General features: G+C 42.6%; 1 protein-coding gene and 1 pseudogene across 4 annotated transcripts in view; both read right to left on the minus strand.

Annotated features, from left to right (window-relative positions):
* LOC124792827 (protein PRY1-like) overlaps positions 1 to 16,755 on the minus strand; it is a 542,115-nt gene that overhangs the window by 52,845 nt on the left and 472,515 nt on the right. For 3 of the 4 annotated variants that reach the window (XM_047257973.1, XM_047257971.1, XM_047257972.1), the window contains exon 2: positions 7,997 to 8,138. In XM_047257973.1, coding sequence (XP_047113929.1) covers positions 7,997 to 8,116 — 120 coding nt within the window. In that variant the 5' untranslated portion in view covers positions 8,117 to 8,138. Of the gene's footprint in view, positions 1 to 7,897; positions 8,139 to 16,755 lie in introns of those variants that run through there. The other variant, XM_047257974.1, reaches the window with a different exon arrangement.
* On the minus strand, positions 11,290 to 11,407 carry LOC124724326 (annotated as a pseudogene).

Below are 16,755 nucleotides of genomic sequence, written 5' to 3' on the forward strand. Positions count from 1 at the left end.
CATTTGTGATGCCAAGGGGCTGCGTCATTAACTTCGTAGCATATGTGAACACATTAATCAAACTCAAGAAGTGCTTCCAGACACTTCGGCGCCATAACAACCCAGGTGATTGATTCACTATGATAGTGATCGGCCTCACACGTTTAAGAACTCCAGAACACATCACTAAACAGGACTGAACACTGTTACCCTATCCATCCAACAACCCTGAACTACCTCCCTCAGACTTCCACTTGTGTCAGCCATTATGCCACTCGTGGAAGTAATTTTGAGGACGGCAGAGAGGTAACACGCACGCTGAAGAAAGGGCATCATGACCAGAGTAAGGAATGGTAGCCATAGGGCATACGCACCCTTGTCTCTCACTGGAGGAAGGTCACAGAATGGGAAGGTGATTACTGGAAAAATTGGGAGTATGGAAGAAACATCATTCTTTCTTGTCTGTACGTTTCACTGTGTTCAATCAACAATTGTTGAAGAAAAAGAAATGTGGTGCATTACTTTCTGGCCAAAAACTGAGTCACGAAATTTTAACCCCGGATAGCAGATGCAAGTACGAATCAAAACTACTAATGTTGTGTAGGTCGCCAACGCACCATTTTTAAACTGTGGAAACTTGGCGTCATGCGCTCCAGTTGACCGTGGGATTGCCCTGTTGCCGTTCATCGGTTGGCGTGCAGCGCTATGGTTGTCCGTTCACACCATAGACTTACTAAGTAAAAACTAGACCGCGCATTGGCGCTAGTGTCGCGTCCCCACATTGAACGTGGTAGAAGCCACCATTTGCAGGGAAACGGTGCGTAAACAGGGTTCGTTCGTGTGCTGCTTTTAATTGTAACAGTATAATGGAAGCAAAGACGAAGACGGAAACAATGTTACATTTCACAGGTCAGTCATTTCTGGTTGTTTGTTACTTTCTGTTACTTGTATATAGCATTTTCATGGAGAAATAATACATCATGAGCGTTTGTTTTTGTTTAGGTTTCCCCTTACAAATGATTTTCTAAATCTGAAATGGATAGTTGCTACTCGGAGAGAGAACTTCCAACCGACAGCAAATCATTTGCTGTGCTCTCTTCATTTTGAAGAGAATTGTTACATGGAAAATTATGTAAATATACGTCAACTGAAGGACGATGCTATACCGACAGTATTTGGATTTCCAACTCATTTGAAAAAGGTATAGTGTCCTGGAAATCGTGCAATATAGGCGGAGGTTAAATAGTGTGCAAATACTGTCAGTGTGTATAACTTTGACGTTCCTTTTCCAGGTTACCAAGGCAATCAAATATATATTAAATATGAATCGTAGGTAGTTCGAATAACTGCGTTTAGATACTTAATCTGTATTGTCAGGTGGTGATTATACTTCGTAAATGGTCAAATATTTGACTAAATGTTTGAAACTCAACCACTTTCAGAGGTGCTAACAGTGTTAAAAACTAATGTGCGAATGAAATTCCTACGGTATTTAAAGTGATATGGATTATTACAATTAATCATACCAAAATTCGAGTGTGGACAATACTGTGCTACACAAAAGTAAGCGTGCAAAATGTACACAGTAGCCGGCAAAAAGCAAACGGACCTGACAGGAAAATTACGTGAATTAAATAATAATCGTACTGTCTGCTACTTTAAAATTTTCATGTAACTATCTAATGCAAATAACTCGATGTAAACTCGCTTCACCTTGTCAGGAAAGATCCTTACATTCTTAAATTTCGCGTCTCTATGCAGACGTATTTCGGAAATTAGGAAACTTCTTTCATTTAAGTATACTTTTCAAAGAGACTCGAATACTCAGTACTTTTTTAAACAAACGTGTTTAATTTGTGCTTCAATTTGCTCTTGTTGCGTCTCATATACTTCAAATCACAACCCCAGTACTAGGATTCATCCCTGAAAATGGCGGCGATCAGCTGCTTCAATTGGGGGACAGTTGCCTCGCTTCCCCGCTACGGCGTGGTAGGGGCTTGGTTCACACATACAAACGTCCCTCGCCCCGTCAATGCCCAAACGCCTTGGATACATCGCGATCTCCGGCAGGCAAAGTATTCGCGGTCATGCGTTGTCCAGAGCATGCGGCAACAGGGCAATCCCGCGGCCAATCGGAGAGGGTGGCGCCAAGTTTCCGTAGTTTAAAAATTGTGCGTTGTCGACCTACACAACATTAGTAATATTCGTTCCTACTGTCATCGGCTATCCAGAGTTAAAATTTCGTGACAATTTTTCTCCACTCTGTATTTGCAACTGTAATGATGAATCAAATGCCACACTGTGAATAATGGGGAAAATGACGTGGAAGTCAATATGGAATGCCCTTGGATACTACTTGTTACTATGGATGAAGAAGTTGATATTACTATTTCTGTGCTAAGGGCGTTTCATTGGTGGACCACACATCAAAGAAATTTTGTAGGTGGCTCTCACGTTTGCCACAGAGTTGATTTTTGTACCATTGAGTTGATTTTCGTTCTTTTAGTGTGTGTTCACATTACTTAAAAAAAGTTAAAGATTTGAAAAATAATAGATTATGACCAATTTAGCGGAGTTTGTGATTAATTGGGTAAATGAAATGAGAAATTTTGTAGATTAACAGGATACAAGAAACCACAGGATATTTATAAGACATAAAAGAAATAATAAGCTTCACAACAAAGTAGATATTCGTTCATAGATAAGGATAGAAAACTGGCAAAAAATGGTTATAAGAACGAAGAATTTCGTGGATTCACTAAGAGGTTCATGAGAATTAGAAGACAAAACCATCAGATCAATCAAAAGACTTATAGATGCGGTAAAAAAAATATATATATTGAAGGACTGCTTTTTGCAGTATGCAACCAACGAAGAGTTTATAACAAGAAATAGCGATCTTTCGTTTAAGCTACTGTTTATTCCCTGGCTAGATACGACACACAGTTTGAGGTGTTCATACAGCGTAATGTGCAGCGCGCTAGCTCGCACGACAGGGAGATAGATTAACGGTGGATTAACGACCGCAGTCTGTTACACTGGCCAGCCTGAGAATGGTTTCTAGTCGGTTTTGCACGCTCGTTTAGGCAAATGCTGCTCTGGTCCCCACACTCCGCCTCAGAGTATACGATACACAAACTGAATACTTAAAATAAGATTACATGCAGAACGAAATTTACACTACTCATAGACAGAGACGCACATGACTGCTCCCTTAGATTACCTTGACGACTGTGGCCTTAGGAAAAACATCCATCTACAAAGTTAAATAATAAAATTTGCTAATTTCTGAAAAAAGACACCTTACTGTACAAGATAAATACTAGAGAAAAGGAAGAAAGAATTACATATTGTGTACCTGCATAAATAGACACGCTTGACTGTCATTCTGTCTAGTACAATAAACACAGACAAAAAGAATAAAAATTACTTAAATGTATTCCAATGTATTTTGTTTTAAAAGTAAGGTGTGGAAAGTAACGAATTAACCGTTTGTTCTGATAAGATGAACGCAAAAATGATTATCTGCCTTGGAAAAGACTTCAGTGCAGCGAGCAACTGATGCTGTAAATAAATGTGAACCGAACTGGCTCCTACTGGTGTTCTGCTACAGCTCTATGGAAAAGCGTTTCCTATGTAACACAATGATATCATCTCATAAGGTTTGGCAAGATATATACCAATTTTTTGACACTAAACTTGGGAGATGAACTGGTTGAGTATTTGAAAGAAAAGAGTCTTGATTTTTCATTACAAAGCTTAAACCAAGAACATTCACATTTCAGTTTTGCTCAGAGCAAAGTTATATATATAGCAGAGTATATATGGAATCTGCTCCCAAACCTCTGCGTCGATTTCAACCAAGTTTGGTACAGTAAAAGCATGCCTCGTGAGCATCAGCTTTGTGGGATTTATAACCTCCTAGCTCCAACAGGAGTAGAGATACGGCAAAAACGTGTTTTTTCAGCCCCTGGCATATGGGCTCCACTTCATGATACGTATTTTGTGTAGAAACAGTACGCATTTGCCAAATCAACCTGCTTCGCAGTGCAGCCTACATGTAAGAGGCAACAAACGGTTTTCTGGGCTGCAGCATGTAGGTTGCCCTGCATGAGAGGTGTGTTGGGCGAATAGTACTGACCTGCTTCATTGAACTGTATTGCAGAGGATACATATGCACAAAGTATGTTGATGGGGAAGTTGAGGCATACAGAGGAAGGGTTAGACAGATAGAGCGGGAGGAGGAGCTGGACAGAAAGAGAGGGATGGAGGCGATGGACAGAGAGAGGGGAAAAGAGGGAAAACTTATGCGAGTGAAGCTGCAGCGAAAAGTCTAGTCTGTTAATAATTAAAAAAAAGGGGTGAATGGAGTTGAGTGATGTGATTTCAGTTTACGAAATCCAGATCCCACAGCTGTTCTTGGTAAAGTGTAGTTAGATAAATTCTTCGTGTTTTTGAAAAAACTGAAGGGAATATACCACCTTTTGCAATACGAAATTTTTGCATTTCAACACTTGTGTTGACATTTGTTTCTTACAACAGATGAAGTGCAAGGTATGGCTATAAAATTTGTTTAATGATTCCATGATCCTTAGAAAATAGATGAAACAAAATACCATGATTCTCCTTCAAAGTAATCCGCATAGGTAGAAGACACATTTGTTAAGTTTCATGGAGCTGCTGGTAACTATCTGCCAAGACTTTTTTTTAATCGAAGTATTGATATCACTTTTCTTAGACGTTCAATATATTGGCAAAAATCTCTCTTTTGCTATTCTGCTGAAGAGGAAACAGAGGTGTCTATAAGCAACATATCCGGGAGTAAATTGAATCTTTCAGAACCGTTTCATGGAGTTTAGTTGTCACTGTTCTTTGTTAACCTCTTCTACCACAGAGAGACACAAAACCGCACGTGACTCCATCTCTGTCATCCTAAGCTCTGAAACCAACCAATGAGGTCAGCGCTCTGAAATTACATGGCGAAGTAGGGTAGACAACTCAGTTTGTTCTTTACAACGTAAGCCAATCACTGATTTTCAAAATCAAGTAATCTGATGTTCTAGTATTACATCAGTGAATCTCCACCACCGATCCTTTAAAGACTCGAACCTCAATGTATGAAACTGCTTCAACTGTCTGATTACAAATGACTAAAGATATGACATTAAGCGTCCATGTGGGAAAAGGTTTGTTTAAAGTTTGTTGGAAGTCGCTAAGACCTCTCTTTCTCAAATATTGGATAAATATAGTCTGGGTAATTTGTACTCCGTAAGTTACGCTGCCTAAAGACGTGTGTAGTTTCTAACTGTAACACTTGTCTTATCGTGTCAAATTTTTACTCTGGACGAGTATACCACGACAGCATTTTAATTTTCAAATTCGGTCGATAATTAGATGAAATATTGAACATCAAGTTTCTGTTACCCCTGGAAGAAGTTCGATAGGCAACTTGCAGCTGCGAACATATCCTCGGTTAGTCATTCAGTAATATAGTAGATGTGTATCATTATTAGTAACATCGTTTCTGTGAAACAGTCTTACATTGATATACAGTCCGTCACTGAAGTATACATATACCCCCATTTTGTAGCATGGTGCGTACAACCTGGATGCACAGAGGTAGACGTGCAACACTCTGCCTGCGTCCATAACATAAACCAAGGTCTTCAGACAGGTACTGTGCATTGCAAGCGTGATAGATGCAACAGTATTTGTTTACTGCGGTACAGAAGTCAACATACACTTCCGAGTCTGTCGTTAGTTGCGAGAGAGACGTTGCAGTGGGCATGGTGCAAGTGGTGTTTTGTTGATACAATAGACGTGTATTGCAATACATAATTCGATCGCGTAAAATGGATTCAAAACGAACTGAAATACCAGTGGAGGTGAGGAAAAATATTATTGAACTCAGTAAAAAGGGCTTCTCACTGTGGAAATTGTTAGGAGGAGCCATGCAAGTGTCCAGAGCGTAATAAGAAATTACAAGGATCAAGGAAGTGTAGAAAACAAAGCTAAATGAGGATGAGGATGACCACCGAAATTAACTAACACGGAGCGCCGACACATAATTAGAAAAGTCAATGCAGATCCCAGAATTACAGCTACGGAGCTGCCATTTGATGTCGCAAATACTAGTGGAAATACAGTACGAAGACTCCTGCATACTCATAGATTTGGAAGTAGAACATCAAGAAGAAACCGTTCATAAGAAGGGTAAATGAACAGAAGCGCCTAGAATTTGCAACTCTGCGCCGAAATAAAGATTCCACATTTTGGAATACAGAACTTTTCACGGATGAGAGTAACATCTTCCAGTGTGATGGACAGCAAAAGATGTAGCGAAACAGGAATGAAAGTTGGGAGAAGAGAAATCTTGTCCCATCAGTGAAGTATGGTGGTGGAAATATTCTTGTGTGGGGTTGCATGTCTGGAGCTGGAGTTGGGAATTTAGTATTTATTGAAGGTATTATGGATAAACGGAAGTATCTCACCATCTTAAAAGAGAATCTGAAGCCATCTGCGGAGAAACTGGGACTAAGAACAGACTGTGTTTCAGCAAGCGCACGGCCATTATCGTAAAAGAATGGCTACTTTACAATGTACCATAACAGTTGCATTCGCCTTGCCAGCCACCAGATATTAACCCAATTGAGCATCTTTGGGGCGAACTAAAGTGTAGGATAAAAAAATACAACATCAAAAGCAAAGATGATTTAAAAGCAGCCTTAGTGAAAGAGTGGAATAACTTTACACGTGCGTACACGAAAAAAATGGTGGAATTTATGCGTCGACGTTTGGAATCTGTGATCGAAGCAGAAGGTGGCAATACAAAATATTAACCTGACCGCTGTTTCAAAAATGGTTCAAATGGCTCTGAGCACTATGGGACTTAACATCTAAGGTCATCAGTCCCCTAGAACTTAGAACTACTTAAACCTAACTAACCTAAGGACATCACACACATCTATGCCCGAGGCGGGATTCGAACCTGCGACCGTAGCGGTCGCGCGGCTCCAGACTGAAGCGCCTAGAACCGCTCGGCCACACCGGCTGGCTTCGTTCTGTCATTGCAACTACAAAAAATGCCTGTTTTTTCGCCAGACGCGTTTCGCTTTATTGAGGTTAGGCTTCATCAATGGTCTGTAATTAAGTTATTTACATTTCGATTTGCTTTCAGATCGAAAAACAGTTCGTTAACAATATGTTGGTTTGTACTTATGGTTATTTCCGCTTGATTTCTCGCTTCCTACGGAAAATGCCGTCAGCTGGCACATCATTGATGTTGTTCTTGTTTAGACACCCATAGTTTTAGTCTAAGCGGAAATCACCGCATTTAAAAACCAACATATTGCTAACGAACTATTTTGCGATCTGACAGCAAGTCAAAATGTAAACAACTTAATTACAGACCACTGATGATGCTTTACATCAATAAACCGAAACGCATCTGGTTAAAAAAAAGACGCATTTTTTGTAGTTGCAACGGCAGAACAAAAATCCTCTCAAGAATGTAAAGCAATACGGACAATATGGCCACACAAATGAAGAATTTAAAGACATGGCTGTAGTCTACTTTTTAGATAGACATACACTTTACGTGTACGTAAAGTTTCACGCACCTAAGAAAGATAGTCAGGCAAAGATTCCAAATGTGAACCAGCACATCAAAATGTAATTTACTGATCTTCACAAAAAGTATTGCAATAAGTCAGCGTGAGAAATAATGTTATTAATTGTACATCAAAATGTTCAGGAAGAAATTCTCCTATAGTATTACAGTTTTTATAGTACTAAAAGTTAGAGCCGTGTAAGCTTTATGACCGTTGTTAGTATTTTTCCAGACGTTCGCAGGCAAGATACATGAGCATATTGTTAAGGAAGGAAACAAAGTATTGATTTCTTGCAAAGTGAGACTTACCTGCGAGCGTACAACACAGAAATCACAGAACTATTTGTATGCACATCCGCGTAACACTAGCTCCGTCACAGCAGAAGAGGCGCCCGTGCAGAAACGTACCTCTCCGCTCCTGGTGGAAGCAAATGTCCGCTGCTCCGTCTTGCGCACCATGACGACCCGGCTGAGCCCGGAGTGGAAGTCGTGCGCATGCGTAGTGCTCGGCAACATGTTCAGGTCCATAATCCCTGTGTACCGCAAGGACCTGCAACACCAAAACACATCCCAGTCACTTTATGACGCAATCAACGTGACAAATGTGGCATTTACTATGGAACAGAACAGGTGGAAGGCACGATCTCCTACCTCGACCCCCCCCCCCCCCTCCATCGGAACTACAGCCAATAGTATGTATGACAACTGGCGTCACTGGAATCCTTACATGCTGAAGAAGCTTGAAATGTGTTTACGTTTTAGCAACACCAGTCCATAGCGTTAAGTTATGTGACAGTAAACTATACAAGGTCTGTTGATAAAATAAAGCAACTTTATTTTTAAACTTTATTGAGACGTAGATACATATTTTTAATTTGACAGATTGTTAGTCCTTGTCCTCTTCAAAGTCCTCACACTCTCCCCCCCCCCCCCCCTGTCCCCCATTCACACACTGATCTCAGTGGTGTTTTCATTTCGCGAACCAATCCGGGATAGTCTCATTTGCTTTTATGTTACCAATACTCTGAAAACGGCGTCCTTTCACTACAGATTTTAGTTTCGTAAGTAACTAGAAATCACAACGAGTCAAGTCTGGCAATTAAGGAGGCTGCGGCACATCAGTCATCTGACTCCTGCTACCAAACTGACGAACTGACAAATGTGAGTGTGCATGAGCTGTCGCGCCACAACTTTGGCGTCTTTTTTTTTTTCACGTACCGGTAATCGTTGCAACATAGTTATCGCTGATTTTCCCGCATCAGATCGTCGATTTTATGAACGTGTGAGTTGTCAGTTGAATTGGAAGGCCTTCCTGATCAAGAATCACCGCCAATTGACCGACGACCACTTTTAAACCGTGAAAACCATTTGTAACATTGTGTACGACTCAGAGCGTCATTGCCGGCCGGTGTGGCCGAGCGGTTCGGGCGCTTCGGTGTGGAACCGCGCGACCGCTACGGTCGCAGGTTCGAATCCTGCCTCGGGCATGGATGTGTGTGATGTCCTTAGGTTCGTTAGGTTTAAGTAGTTCTAAGTTCTAGGGGACTGATGACCTCAGCTGTTAAGACCCATAGTGCTCAGAGCCACTTTAGAGCGTCATATCCGTAAGCTTATTTCAAAAGTCGAAACGTTACTGTAAAAATTTTCCCCAGTTTCATGCAAAATTTGACGTTACATCGTTCCTCCACAGAACACAACATTTCAAAAATCGTCGCTAAATGTTGCACTCAAAAAAGCAATATCACGAAAACTAAACGAAATACCATCACTAAGAAAACAGGGAGGTTACGAAGGAGGTAATACACAAGGCAGTGCTGCCAACCACATATCACTAAATATATGCGTTGGCGAATAATTTAAAAGTGATTTGTTATTTTCTAAACAGAGCTCTTACATTTTATTACGTTTGGATTGCTTTCAGTATCACAGGGCAACAGAAGCATGACTAAGTTCGGCAGATTTTGTGGTGTAGTTCATGTTTGTGGGAAGGGGTATTCAATGTTCTGCTAGAATACTGTGACTTCCCCCACCCTCCACCCAGCACGTCAATGACCACATTGGAGGGCACGAGATGCAGTACGAAAAGTATAGAGTGTAGCATAAACAGGCACGGGATAAAATTTTACCCGCGTGCTCCATAACTTAATCACAATACTACTTGAGCACGTTATATGTAACTGTACTGCGTGTGACAGCGTACTATACAGTCGTACCTGTTGACAAGACTGTACAACGCTCTCTTCTCCAGTTTGTTAACCCATATTGGAAAACCAGGAGATTGAGGTCAGGCGATCGTGGAGGCGAAGTCACAGACACCTATCCATCTCGAACCATATTGGCGAGCTACATGTTATCTTAACGCCAGAAGAAAATGGTCCGGTACCTCAGCATGTATGTACGAGTATTACATTCCCCAATCATGGGTCGTGGATGAAATTTTAGCTCAAGGAGATGGGTTCTTAATTGAAATGTTTACATTTCAATAACATTTGTACTAAGTATATGGTCCAGTCACACTAATACGACCACCGCCTATGTTCGACGTCAGCATGGAATAACCACTCGCAGGTGGCACCACTAGCATGGAAAGTGCATATAGAGCGCGTCCGGGGTACAAGGAAAAAAACAGTGCAGTCGCCGTCGTTATGCAGGATAGGAGCGATTTATCTTGCGCCCAAAAAGGCATGATCATCGGCTTCCGGACCAAGAGCGGCAGCATTTCCGAAACGGCTAAGTTCGTAAACTGTGCACGCGGTTAAAGTATACCGTGCATGGCAAAATAGCGCAACCCAAAGATCCATGACGTAGGTGACTGACGGCTGCGGAGATCCGTACGGGAGAATAGACGTATAATTGTTGAGCAATTGACCACCCAGATGAACCAACGACACAGCTCAGCGAACGTTGCTGCGTACAGGCCTCCGCAGCTAGCGCCTGGTTCATACGCCCTGATTGGGAACGCAGGCAGCAATCTGCAAGCCAATACCGCAACTGGGCTTCCACTGAGGGACGATAGGTGGCCTTTTCAGGTGAATCGCCTTTTACGTTTAATAGGACAGACGGCATTGACGTGTTAAGCTTGGAAAGTCCGAAAGCAAACATTCTGCAACAATTGTCGGAAGGATCTAGGCCGGAGAGGAGAGCCTTATGGTCTGGGAAATGTTTTCGTGACAGTCCCTGGGTGATCTCGTCATTCTGGAAGGCACGATGGATCAACACGAGTACGCGTCTATCCTTGGGGACCATGTCCATCCCTATATGCAGATTGTTTTTCCTAGGCACAATGGCATCTACTTGCAGGACAATGCAACAAATCACACGGCCTCGCAGTGTGCGTGCGTGTGTGTTTGGAAAAGCGCCAGGATGAGTTTCCCTTAATCCGCTGTCCGGATTTAAAGCCAGTCGAGACTCTGCGGTCTCACATCGATCGGGCTGTTCGTACCATGAATCCTCAAACGAGAAACCTAGCGCAGCTAGCCACGGAGCTCTCGCTCTCCGTCTGAACAGGCCATGAAGGTCCAACGGTACCGACCGGCCGCCGTGTGATCCTCAGCCCACAGGAGTCACTGGATGCGGATATGGAGGGGCATGTGGTCAACACACCGCTCTCCCGGCCGTATGTCAGTTTACAAGACAGGAGCCGCTACTTCTCAGTCAAGTAGCTCCTCAGTTTGTCTCACAAGGGCTGAGTGCACCCCGCTTGACAACAGCGCTCGGCAGACCGGATGGTCACCCATTCAAGTGCTAGCCCAGCCCAACAGCGCTTAACTTCGGTGATCTGACGGGAACCGGTGTTACCACTGCGGCAAGGCCGTTGGCCACGAAGCTGTAGTTGGCATGATAAAATCTTCTCGGGTTGACAGCCGAGTCAATACATGGTTTTCCGGCAACGTTTCAGCAAGTTTCTTACTTGCCATCTTCGCCTGAAGATGGCAAGTAAGAAACTTTCTGAAACGTTGCCGGAAAACGACGCATTGACTTGACTCGGCTGTCAACCCGAAAAGACTTTATCATCGAGATTCGCCGAGAAAGCCTGCATTCTCATGTAGTCGGCTTGGCTCCACCATCTTGTCGGTGTCCTCCACAACCTCGTTGACTCTGCAAACGCTGCCAAAGTAGTTTATTCAGGCTTTTGACAGGTGTCACATTACTGTGACTGGAGAGTGTAGGACAATATTTCCATATAGAACACAGTGGCTACTTGTAACATTACCTAACAAACGGCCTGTTTGGGGACCAAGGCTTAATGGAATGTATTTGTTTCTATTATCGTATACTTTTACCCATGTTACGCTGTGATACATCGTTTACTGCAGATACGAGGGGTGCAGAGAAATCGTATGATCAGATACATGTACAGACAACATTACGCATCACTTACGGATCAGATTACTCTCAGCTCTAATAAAAATTGCTCACTTTTCTCGTTACGGAGACAGTCACGCGCAATGCGTTAGTTGAAGGAAATGCTGAAAACATTTGTCATGGTGAATTTCACGAATAGTTCATAACAGCACTTTCGGGCTGAATGTGAGCTTTACTTTGCCACCATAGTGAGTTCGGACTCGCTCGATTTCATCTGGTTCGTACATACTACCTCAAGATCTTGCACTTCGAGCATTAAATTTTTGATCATCGGTAGGTGTTTGGTAAACCGTCGACTGGATGCAACCGGGGAAAAAATTCAATACGTACAAGCTGGGGATCATAAAAAAAGATTTATTAGCAAGGAGATCGCTGTTACATCCATCTCAGTCACATAATTTGCGCACTGAGTTTCATTACAATTCTACTCGCTAAAAACATACATCCTCTCTGAATGAGTCTTGCGAACAGGCAGGTGAGTTTTACAATGTAGAAGTCGAGAGGGCGTAGCTGTTCACTATACAAATGGTATTTCGATTAAGACATCGTACGCAGCTGGAACATTTAAGCTGAGATGTACGTCTACGTATCTTTCATACCTGTGACAATTTCCTGTACTGTTTTATTCGCTACGGAGAGCAGGAAAAAATTATGCTCTCTGTATGCCTGCGTACGTGCCCTAGCCAGACTCACGTTGTTCTCATGATTCCAGCAGGAAGTCTAGGACTGAAGCAGGATACCGAAAAGCCTGTCTCGAGTTCCCGGTCTCTAAATTTACACTACAGGATTTCGCGGCAACATCGCTTTTCTTCCAGTGATTTCTATTTCAGATCACTGCGCGTCTCTGTTAATTTTTCGTGTGAGCTATGCCGACCGCTTGCATTCGTGTCATGGAGTTCCTAAATTCCTTCGTCGTCTGTTACCTATACGACACGGATCTGAAACACAGGAGCAGTACCCTACAATAGGTACACTAGTTTCTAGTAATCAGTTTCCCCAACGAAGTCAGTGATTTTAAAACATAATCCTGCCGACAAATTTAAAGTCCTCCATTCGTGTTCTCTATTAATGTTTTAACGTGTCACTGTCTTCCCTAATGTTAACAAGTGACAGACTGAAGATCTGAACGACTAAGGCTGTAGACTAATTCCTCTTCTTTATGCCCATTCTCTAACATCTATTCAGACACAAAGTGCAACTACAGCTGACGTCGTCTTGTACTAGCTCACAATAATCCAGTGACGTTGTTTTCCTATAGCCATCAGCGATGTCAGTGAACAATCTGAATGTGCTGCTGACGTATCTGATAAGGCTTTTACGTATACTGAGAACATTAACTGTGCTTTTGCACTTCCTTGGGACACACCCAATGTTACGTTCCTTCGCTCAAACACCTGTCGTCACAGACTAAGTGCAGGGATCTACATCGACATCTACGTTTATGTTTACATCTGTACTCCGCAAACTACTGCGAAGTTGATACCAGAAGCTAAGAGGGTATTTCCCACTGAAGAACTTATTAGGGACTTCTTGCCGTTACGTTAGTGTATGGAGCTGGAGAAAAATTATTGCTTGGATGCTTCTCTGTGCGCTGTAATTCATCTTCTCTTTGCGGTCCCTGCGGGACTCCTAGATTTCTCAGTTAATGCTGTTAAGCAGGCTTTTGCGGGATATTAGGCGCTTATTTTCAGGTGTCTGCCAGTTCTAGATTTTCAGCATTTCTCACGCGGGTCAAACAGACGTGTAGCCAAACGTACTGCCTTTTATTTGTATAAAGTTCTTACGAATCATGCTTAGCCCCCACTTTCCTTGATTCATTTATTAGGGAACGACACCGATATGGATGAAAAATAACTTTCCATTTATGTCTAATATTTTTTTACCCGCTATATACACTGAGGTGTCAAAAGCCATGGGATAGCGAGATATATATATAGGGTGCGTCACCTAACGTTACCGCTGGATATATTTCGTAAACCACATCAAATACTGACGAATCGATTCCACAGACCGAACGTGAGGAGAGGGGCTAGTGTAATTGGTTAATACAAACCATAAAAAAATGCGCGGAAGTATGTTTTTTAACACAAACCTACGTTTTTAAATGGAACCCCGTTAGTTTTGTTAGCACATCTGAACATATAAACAAATAAGTAATCAGTGCCGTTTGTTGCATTGTAAAATGTTAATTACATCCGGAGATATTGTAACCTAAAGTTGACGCTTGAGTACCACTCCTCCGCTGTTCGATCGTGTGTGTCGGAGAGCACCGAATTACGTATGGATCCAAAGGGAACGGTGATGGACCTTAGGTACAGAAGAGACTGGAACAGCACATTACGTCCACATGCTAACACCTTTTTATTGGTCTTTTTCACTGACGCACATGTACATTACCATGAGGGGTGAGGTAAACGCACACACGTGGTTTCCGTTTTCAATTACGAAGTGGAATAGGGTGTGTCCTACTGGAAACGCGTGGACGTATGTGGTATCAGCATGATGGTGCACCTGCACATTCCGCAATTAACACTAGGCTGACCCTTGACAGGATGTTCGACGGGCGTTTCATAGGACGTGGAGGACGCATAATTGGCCAGCCCGGTCTCCTGATCTTACACCTCTGGACTTCTTTCTGTGGGGCACGTTAAAGGAGAATGTGTACCGTGATGTGCCTACAACCCCAGAGGATATGAAACAACGTACTGTGGCAGCCTGCGGCGACATTACACCAGATGTACTGCGACGTGTACGGCATTCACTACGCCAGATATTGCAATTGTGTGCAGCAAATGATGGCCACCACATTGAACATCTATTGGACTGACATGTCTGGACACACTCTATTCCACTCCGTAATTGAAAACGGAAACCACGTGTGTACGTGTACCTCACCCCTCATGGTAATGTACATGTGCGTCAGTGAAAAAGACCAATAAAAAGGTGTTAGCATGTGGACGTAATGTGCTGTTCCAGTCTCTTCTGTACCTAAGGTCCATCACCGTTCCCTTTGGATCCATACGTAATTCGGTGCTCTCCGACACACACGATCGAACAGCGGAGGAGTGGTACTCAAGCGTCAACTTTAGGTTACAATATCTCCGGATGTAATTAACATTTTACAATGCAACAAACGGCACTGATTACGTATTTGTTTATATGTTCAGATGTGCTAACAAAACTAACGGGGTTCCATTTAAAAAACGTAGGTTTGTGTTAAAAAACATACTTCCGCGCATTTTTTTATGGTTTGTATTAACCAATTACACTAGCCCCTCTCCTCACGTTCGGTCTGTGGAATCGATTCGTCAGTATTTGATGTGGTTTACGAAATATATCCATCGGTAACGTTAGGTGACTTACCCTATATACGGCGGTAGTGTCGCGTACGCAAGGTGTGAAAGAGCAGTGCCTTGGCGGAGTTGTCATATCTACTCAAGTGATTTCATAGACTTTGGACTCGGAATGGTAGCTGAAGCTACATGCATGGGATATTCTGAGATCCATAGTGTCAAAAGTGTCCTAATTTCAGGCATTACCTCACACCAGGGACAACGTAGCGGTCGAAAGCCTTCACTTAACGACCGATAGCAGTAGCGTTTGCATAGAGTTAGTGCTAACAAACAACTACTGAAATGCAGTGTCTGAAATAATATCAGAAATCAATGTTGGACGTACGAGAACGTGTCCGTTAAGACAGTGTGGCGAGATTTGGCGTTACTGGTCTATGACAGCAGACGACCGTGCGAGTCCTTTTGCTAACGGCAGGACATCGCCCGCATCGCCTCTCCGGGTTCGTGAGCATATTGGTTGGATCCTAGACGACTGGAAAACCGTGGCTGGTCAGATGAGTTGGTAGGAGCTGCTGGTAGGGTTCGAGTGTGGCACAGACCCCACGAAGCCATGAACCCAAACTGTCGACAAGGCACTGTGCAAGCTACGAAATTGTGTCGGCTGTGTTTACATCGAACGGACTGGGTCCTCTGGTAAACTAAATCGATCGTTGACTGGAAGTGGTTATGTTCGGTTACTTTGAGACCATTTGCAACCTTTCAACGACGGAATTTTTGTGGATGATGGTGCGCCGTGTCATCAGGTCTTAATTGTTAGCGATTGGTTTGAAGAACATTCTGGACAATTCGAAAGAATGATTTGGTCACCCAGATCGACCATCAAACATTTATGGGTTATAATCAAGAGGTCAGTTCGTGCACAAAATCCTGCACCGGCAATACTTTCGAAATTATGGACAGTTACAGAGGCAGCATGGCTCCATATTTCTGCAGGGGCCTTTCCTGTTGAGTCAACATCACGTAGAGCTACTGCACTAAGAGCCCCATGACTTCTACAATGAGGTGGGTATTCAATGACAGCAGCAATATAGCACACTGTCGCCCGCTTACATAGCGTTTATAAATGTCAGTTCACGCATTAAGAAGTAGTGTCACGTCTTTTTTTCTCTTTATTTGGCCTTCGGCAGCTAACAGCCATTTAACCAAGCAAAATATAAGTAACTGACACACACTACAAAACATAAATTGACGACATAATAAGAGAGGATAGAAATATAAGTTTAACGAAGGAATTTATAAGCTTGCTGTTGATTTACATGCATGTAAGATTTTTACAATAGGTTTTTGAAATTTAAAGTCGAAGAACAACATAACACTACGATAAAAAATTATGTTCTGGCACAAAGATAAGTATGCCCGTATACATTTGTCAACGATGTGAAGCATGCTGTGTAAAACTCTACACGGTAGTTTAACAGAGTTAATTGTTCTGACATCACAAATTTACGA

Source organism: Schistocerca piceifrons, chromosome 1, assembly GCF_021461385.2.
Source record: "Schistocerca piceifrons isolate TAMUIC-IGC-003096 chromosome 1, iqSchPice1.1, whole genome shotgun sequence".
In the NCBI taxonomy this organism is placed as follows: domain Eukaryota; kingdom Metazoa; phylum Arthropoda; class Insecta; order Orthoptera; family Acrididae; genus Schistocerca; species Schistocerca piceifrons.